Source organism: Teleopsis dalmanni, chromosome 2, assembly GCF_002237135.1.
Source record: "Teleopsis dalmanni isolate 2A chromosome 2, ASM223713v2, whole genome shotgun sequence".
Classification (NCBI taxonomy): Eukaryota; Metazoa; Arthropoda; class Insecta; order Diptera; family Diopsidae; genus Teleopsis; species Teleopsis dalmanni.
The window spans coordinates 46,441,659-46,449,911 of NC_051847.1; the positions used below are offsets into that span (position 1 = coordinate 46,441,659).

The 8,253-nt window shown below is 29.7% G+C and overlaps 1 protein-coding gene across 1 annotated transcript; it reads left to right on the plus strand.

Annotated features, from left to right (window-relative positions):
* Positions 1-6,427: 6,427 nt before the first annotated feature.
* LOC119674465 (SET and MYND domain-containing protein 4-like) lies at positions 6,428-8,250 on the plus strand (the record flags this gene model as incomplete). The annotated part of the gene is made up of 2 exons (XM_038085604.1): positions 6,428-7,126; positions 7,240-8,250. Coding segments are annotated over exons 1-2 (1,299 nt in total), but the record flags the coding sequence as incomplete, so codon positions are not given.
* Positions 8,251-8,253: the final 3 nt, after the last annotated feature.

Genomic DNA, 8,253 nt, shown 5'->3' on the forward strand with positions numbered 1-8,253 from the left:
ACAGGTAATTCAAGCATTAAACAAAAAAAAACAAGTGTTGCAAGTAATGCACCTGAGAACCCTTCAAAAAATTTTTAAAATAAATTTTTATTAGTTTTACCTTGGAAAAATTTTTCTAGAGCAGTAAAAATAAACTACTCAAACTATAATAATAAACTGCTTTATTCTATATTTAGTATTACCATTAATTCGTAACTTAAATAAATGAATATATTTATCCTTTCATATATCTTTCCTGTTAAATATGTGTTTTTAGATACCAAACCTCAAGTCTTAATAAAATAGAAACTGCGTTACAAAAATTTTACATTCCATAGGTATATTCGCTCAAACTATTTTAATACGTCATCTATTTATAGATGGATTTGTAAATTGAAGTAGGAAAAAAGGTCTTATAGTAAGACCTTTGACCTTTTGAAAACCAATCCTGTACTATTTTCGAATTGAAGAAGACATTTTTCTTAAAATTTTACTATTCATGGAATCACTATACTATTACCCATAACAGAATGATGACTTTATACACTCCTCCAAAGCTTTTATTTTATTGAAGATTAGGTTAGGTTGGAGTGGCGGCCATGTACCTAAGAAAACCCACTTGAGTTGTGGTGGTACCACGACATAGGCGTTTGTTCATACATAGACTAAATGTGAGTATACCAATCGTCGAAAAAGGCAACAACTCCCCCATTAGGTAAACGTAAACCAACCTAACAGTAGTTTTGTAGGATGACAGCTCGCTCAGGTTAATAAGACACGATGATTGCATCTCTAGACCCACCTAGTCGTCTCAATAATAACTTTCTCAGAAGATTTTCATGAGAAAGTGCATACAATTAAAGTGTTTGCGGTGGAATACCTCAATGAATGATACCAATATAATAGCTTTATTATACATTCGACTTATCATGCAGCTATAAAAAATTTACAATTTCGGAGCATTAAATCCTTATTGATCCATATCCATGTATGAGAATTTTTTAAATGAGAATGCCTTAACTCATTCTATAGATCACTCTATAAAAAATACAATAAAATATATTTCTTTCTAAATTAATAATTCAAAATTAATCTAAATTAATCCAAAACTACAAAAATCTCGTCTCTAACCTATTGTGAACAGTATAATGTTTATGGTCAAGAGGAATTTGGCATTAATTAAACAGCTGACAAGCTTGTAAATGTGGACTTCGACTACTAAATACAAGTTATTCCAAAGCTATAAAAATCTTATATCTCTGTTTTTAGTATATATAAAGAAGTAGGTCTATATATCTGGTCGCGAAGAGTTCGACGGTTAAGAAATTGTCAACGAACTTACAAGTTTGGATGCCTCACCATCCTTCATTAGACTTTAACCCTTATGCTCAGTGTTATATGAGGAATATGATCTACCTACATCCGACCATTTATAATCAGAACTGTATCAATACTTTAAAATATAGAATAGAAATTGTTTGTAGAGCTTTAGGCCTATGGGAATAGATTAATGCAATGCAAACAGCTAAGTAGGGTCAATAATAAATATGTTGACCGTTTATTTAATTACAAATATGGATTTAAAAGATATAATACCAACAGATTTTATGAAATGCAGAATTAAACATCTTTCTACTTGTGTCTTGAGATTGTCAAGAAAGCAAACCAACACACTCAAGCTAGTTTTATTAAATCCTGTAAGGTCCTGAAGATACCCATTGTGTTTTTCTTAAATAGAATAATGTCTGGAACTAATATATATTGCTAAATTTATTAATAGCCCTATTTTATTCACTGATCTCCAGTGACAACATAAAGAATTTCAAAGTTACGATATAATATTTTTCTTTCATATATTTATAAAAATAAAGAAGACATCGCATTCTGTTATGTTTACGAGTAACGTAATATCTTTTTAATTATTATTTCACATCTCTGACGTAAAACTTACGGTTTTCTAAAGTTTAAGGAAACTATAAAAATTCAAAATTAAAATGTTAATTAAATTTTCATGTCAACTAAAAATAAACAGTCATAAATTACGAAGATCCATATAAAGTACAATTTTACGTTCAGCATCTTTTACCCTTTGGAGGATTAAGGCTATTGTTGCTACATACATCTTTCATATGTTTACTCCTTCCTATGCAAATACCAAAGTATTTTTAGACAGCAATAAGGAGAAGTTTAACGGTTGCAACATTTAAGCCGATTTATTTGCAACCACAACATGCTGCCACTGCCACTGGGTTTCCCTCATTTCATGCCAACTCCTGCTGCATTGCAATTCCATGGATACATGACTACATGGGGCTACAGATAGGATAACTCTCTCTCGCAAAGCAGTACACACATTTTCACTTTCCAACTTTAAAATTCATAATGCTATTCCTTAAGTACATTTTATGAATATATTTATTTATTTTAAAAGTTTATTATAATTCGAAATTGCATAAGAATTTAAACGTTAGTGCTGTATATTAAATTAACTAAATTTAAAAAAAAAATAAAAATTTATACTTTTTTAAATACATATATAAACACTTGTACTTGCAGTGTAAACACCGTAAGTTTACATTTGCGGTTCATTTACAGTGAAATCAATTAATAAAAATAAATGCCTTAATATTTTTGCCCATATTAGTAATGTTAGTCATGTTAGTATATTTAAATTGAAAAATGATCACAATTGGGTTTTTTATTAAAAAAAATGTGAAATGTATTTCATTAGAAGGTTATTTGCAAAATGAATAAACAAAGCCCAGACAAAACAGCTTTAAAAGCTGTTAAAACCGAAGATACTTTATACTATGACAGCATATCTAACTAAATGTGCGAATGCAAGATATCGACAGATAACTATTAATAAGTAAATGTTATTCTTTTTTGCCTTTATTTTTTTTTCTCACATTAACAGATACAATTTTGAACATTAGTTTGTTTTAAAACTAAGTCTGTTAGGAATGTATCTGAAGTTAGTTATAGTCAATTGGGTGTAGCTAAATCTCTTATGAACTGTGTTCATATGACAGATAATAAGAATGACTTCGTGATCTGTCTACGTAAGTATATTGATTTCATATTTTTTGAAGTTCTTTTTAAAATATTTTGTTACTCTGGTTTTGACTCATCCTATTCTTCACTGATTTTTATCTTGAATACAATATCTTTTTTTTATTCTATACAGTAATTTCTACATTTTATCATATCTTTTTAACAAGTGTAACGAAGCTGCACATTATATCAACGGATTATGCAGGAATTGCCAAGATGAAGAGGAGGTAGAATCTATCAACCACTTTCTGTGTCTCTGTCCAGGACTGCAGACAAGATGACTTCAATGTCTTGGGGATCGTTTTTCACTGGCTTGGAAGAGATAACGAAAGCAAACTTATTGGATCTCAACTTCATCTGGAAAAGCAAATGGTTTAACAAGGATAAAAAAGCTTAACAACTCGTTTCCCGGCAAAAATTTTTGAGGGATCACAATGGGCCATATATGCCTCCGAGCAAATGCTGAAAACTGTCAGCACGCGCCTTCTGAACTTAACCCTAACCTAACATCATATCAGCACTATTATATTCCATATAGTAGTAGCATTTTCCATAATTTTTATAAAGTATTATACCCATTTAGTAAAGTATTTTAATTATCTAATAAACAATATAATTAAAAAAATCACTATCTTGGCTATTTTTTGATATTTCGCTTTCGCTGTTAGGGGTCTTAACACCCTGAAGAGATATGCTCAAATATCTCATTTGTCTTTCCGTATAGTTGATAGACCATATTCACCATTAATTATTATTTCATATCTCTGACGTATAACTTCACCATTGTACCACCATTGGAATAAAGGTCAGTATTATATGAATTTTAATTACTCTATTTTCTGAATTTTAGTTTTACAAAACAACTATCATGCCTTAAACCATAAGATTGGTTTAGATTGGACATCTAAATCTAATTGCCAAATAATGAGCTAATTCTTGGAGACTTTTCCTAAATTTAAGAAATTATTTCCGCAAGATCCGATTTCCGCAAGATCCACTGATGTCTATATTCCGTAGAAATTGTTTAGAACCTGTTGTCGATTACCAAGTTATTTGACAATTTAAATGACTTGGTAATAAATTATATTTCAGCCGATAAGTTCAAACTTTTATATTTTAGACAATCGTCTGTATTATTTATTATTTAGTATATTCATATTATTATTTGAAACAGATTTTAAATGTTATATGTACCTATGCTTAACACTTCTTCAATTTCCAGAAAATAACACTGTGCTGATGAATTGATATTCATCCCAATAATGCTCAGTATCAAAAATTTGTACCTTCGTCGTTCTTCAGCACTAGAAATGTTAACGATTTCAAAAACTTTAACTTGGGTTTTCATAAATGCATTTTTTCGGGTCGGGCATGTAAGGAATATTAATTTTATATCTATCTACATGAATTTAATATTCAACTTATAATGATCGACTCTACCATATTACTAATAGGAGTGCAACAAAAAGATTCGAACAATTTTAGGGGTATATTAAACCTAAAATCTACCCTTCCTCGATATATATTTTTCAACTATTCAGTTAATTGCAAAATCACAATGTTGTAAAATAATTTTATTTGAAAATAATGAATTTTAGAAGTATTCGAAAGAAGCCTAATAGCGAGGGGCTTTGCAATATATTTTTAGAACACCTATAATCCAGATATACAACATCTTTAAAGAGCATTTAATAGTCTGTAGGCGTTTTATATTCTTTTAGACTTACTAAATGAAATACTATAATTAGCCATCTTTTGTGTAGCAACAATTTTATTTAGAATAGAGAGAGAATAGAATATAGATTTTAAACATCTTACATAGAGAGAATTGTTTGGTTCTGCTCCTTTAACAGGTTAAACACTTCTTTCCTGAAAAACTATTTTTAAATAGGCTTCTTATATCTTGGATAAGTATTGCTTAAATGATCTGAAATTTTTATGTTCTTGAATTTTGCAAAAAAATCCACTTTTCATATTACATCGGTTTATCTTCCAAATAATTTAAGTAAGAATGTAATTCTTATTTTGAAATTACTTTAAAATATTTACTGAAGTTTAAATCCCTAACTTTTCTAGTTTGAACTAAAATCATTAGACGAAATTAATATATTCTTATAAAATTGTATACTTCAATAGGTCTTCATTGCTTTCAAGAATTTGGTCTCTTGTGGCCCAAAAAATTTGAGTTACTTCTTTCGAGAAAAGGGATACATCCTTTTTATTTAAATATATAAAACGACTACTTTAAACAGTGAAGAATTGTTGAGGATACTAGCAAAAAATATTCTTATAATAAATATATATAAAATATTTATTACTTCCATACTACTTTCTTTAAACACAAAAAGAAAAAAAATTTATTTAGCTGTTACAAGTGATTTTCTCTAAAATTTAGAGCCAATTTTATAATGCGCAAAGAAGTATTTGACACTTCTATACATTTTAAGTGACTTTTTAGTGGACTATACCGAACACTTAAGTGTTACTTACCTTAAATATGCATTGTAAAAATGGGCCTTAATGCAGTTCATTCAGCTTATTTCATTTATGTCGCTAATGAAGTTGATTAACTGAACAAGGAGCTTTCATACTTTCGAACTTAGTTAGGGAATAAATTAACTAAAATTATTACTATGTTAAATTATTTAATTTCTACTAATAAAAATTTAATATTATCTGCTGACAATTGAAAAGTAAAAAAATAAATGCTCTCCTAGAACTTTCTCCAAACTTTTATGGTACATAAAAACCGTTTCACAAGCCTAAATCATCTTTTGCTAATAAAAACAATTAAATCTTAATTTGGTTAATATTGAATTCACACGACAGTTTTATTTGTAATTTTAGCTGTCAGTTGTTGTTGCTGTCAATGCAAAATGAACATTTTTGACAGCTAAAATTACAAAAAAAAACTTTAAGGGGAATCCTGTATAATATAAATTGATTTTGCTGAAGTGGGAAAATGTTATAAGAAAAAAATCAAATAAAGCTTCGTCTAAACAGTCTAGATTTTGGCAAGATTTTTGCACATACTCTCACTTTATCACTTCATATACAAAATTTCAATACATTTATACATTTGTTTGCATTCGATCATAAAAATAAAAAAATAAAAAAATAAAAAATATAGAAGTGTGTAAAGTGTAAATATGAAAACCTTAATTTTATTTATATAGATAAAAACTATATAAAATAAAATAAAATAAAATTAATAACTAACGTTGTTTTTTTTGTTTCATAAGCCTTTAATTATAATAATAAATATTACACACAAAATGTGTTCAGAACGCTATATAATATGACATAATATTGTGTTTAGATAAACGAATTGGACTAATTTGCCTCCCTCGTACACGATGTCAAATTGACATTTCATTTCCACTCGTTTCACTAAAGACTTAGAGCAATGTTGCCTTTTTAACGCATGTGAATCTTGCTAACAAAATTTTTTGAAATTATATTAATAAATAATATATAAAAATTTATAGTGAACTCCATAAATAAACGTATTTATGCGAAATTTATATTTGCAAATTGAAATTGAGTTCGTGAAGTTATTTTTAGTTGGTACCAAAGGCTTCGTCGCCGGGCAGCAGTAATACGTGACAGCAGCTGAAATTCTGTGTAAAATGCAAAATAGCCGCAACAGTCTTCCAATAATATTGCAATAAAACTTTAACATCTTCCAACAGAAAATAAAAAATAAAAATTTTGACGCCAGTAGACATAAAACTTATTTGGATAAAATAGGTTTTCTAAAGCAACACACGAGACTACACTGCCAGATACTCCGCCCGCCATCACCATGAATAACAAGTGCCCAAAATTGATTGATGTATATGATATAAGCGATGATTTGGTAAAGAAATTAAGTGATTGGAAATTAATTCATATTATATCCGGAAAATTTAATGAACTAAAAGAGAACTATTCTAAAGTAAACTTTGTCGAACACGCCCTAATTGACTTCAAATATATCGAAAAAATATTCTTGAATACTAAACTGCGTGAGGAAAAATGCAACAAAAAGAGTTCAGAGTTTCGGATGCTGGGGAATGAACAATTTTCGCTTAAGAATAGACGATATTTTCAGGTATTACATATGCTTACGAAATATATATGTGTATTTTTTATTACGTTTAATACGTACTGGCTTTTTTTTGCTGCGTTGCAACAAGTTGTAATCTAATTTTATTTTTATTTTAGGCCTTGGAATTATATAATAAGAGTATATGTTTTTCTGAACCCGATTCAGAGAACTTGTCGATCGGTTATGCCAATCGTTCCGCAGTGCTATTCGAATGGAAACGTTATCGTGAGTGCTTAACCAATATTCAATTAGCACGTAAAGCTAATTATCCAGACAGATTAATGCATAAATTGGATAAACGTGAAAAGGATTGTAGACAGCTATTAGCCACGCAACCGCCTGATATTCAACCTTATGATTTTCAGATGCCTTTCGATCCACATCCACAAGTACCCAATATAGCAGATTGTCTCGAACTACGTCATACTGATGAAGAAGGACGTTTCTTATATACTAATCGTGATCTAGTCGTTGGTGACCTTATAGCCACTGAAGAACCATTTTGTTCTACACTGTTGCCACCAATGCGTTATATACGCTGTGCCACTTGCAAGCAAGAAAACTATCTTACGCTCATACCTTGTGACAGCTGTTGTTCAGTAATGTTCTGCTCGGAGGAATGTCGCGATCGAGCCACTGCGACTTTTCATAAATATGAGTGTCCTATTATTGATCTGCTATATAAGATGTTTAATAAAATACATGGCATCGCTTTGCGAGTATGTCTTACAGCAATAGAACTGTTTCCTACTATAGAAGAGTTGATTTCATTTTGTGATGATCCTGAAAATCAAAACAAATCAGCTTTTGACTTAGATTATACGAATTTTACACCACGAGAGCATTATCGTGCTATACACGGTCTTGTAACAAATCAGCATTTACGTTCAGTATCAGATTTATTTCAACGATCTGTGGTTTGTGCCGTACTGAAACATTTTATAATTGAGTATACACCACTTAAGGAGTTTCTTGGCGGTGATGAAGGACAAAACTTTTTTACAGAATTATTATTTCGACATCTTCAGACATCTCCATCAAATATGCACGGTATAGATCTCGTAGAACAAGTTAACGAAACAAAAGATGATCAAACTCATTCATCTGGTGCATTCGCACTTTTATCACTA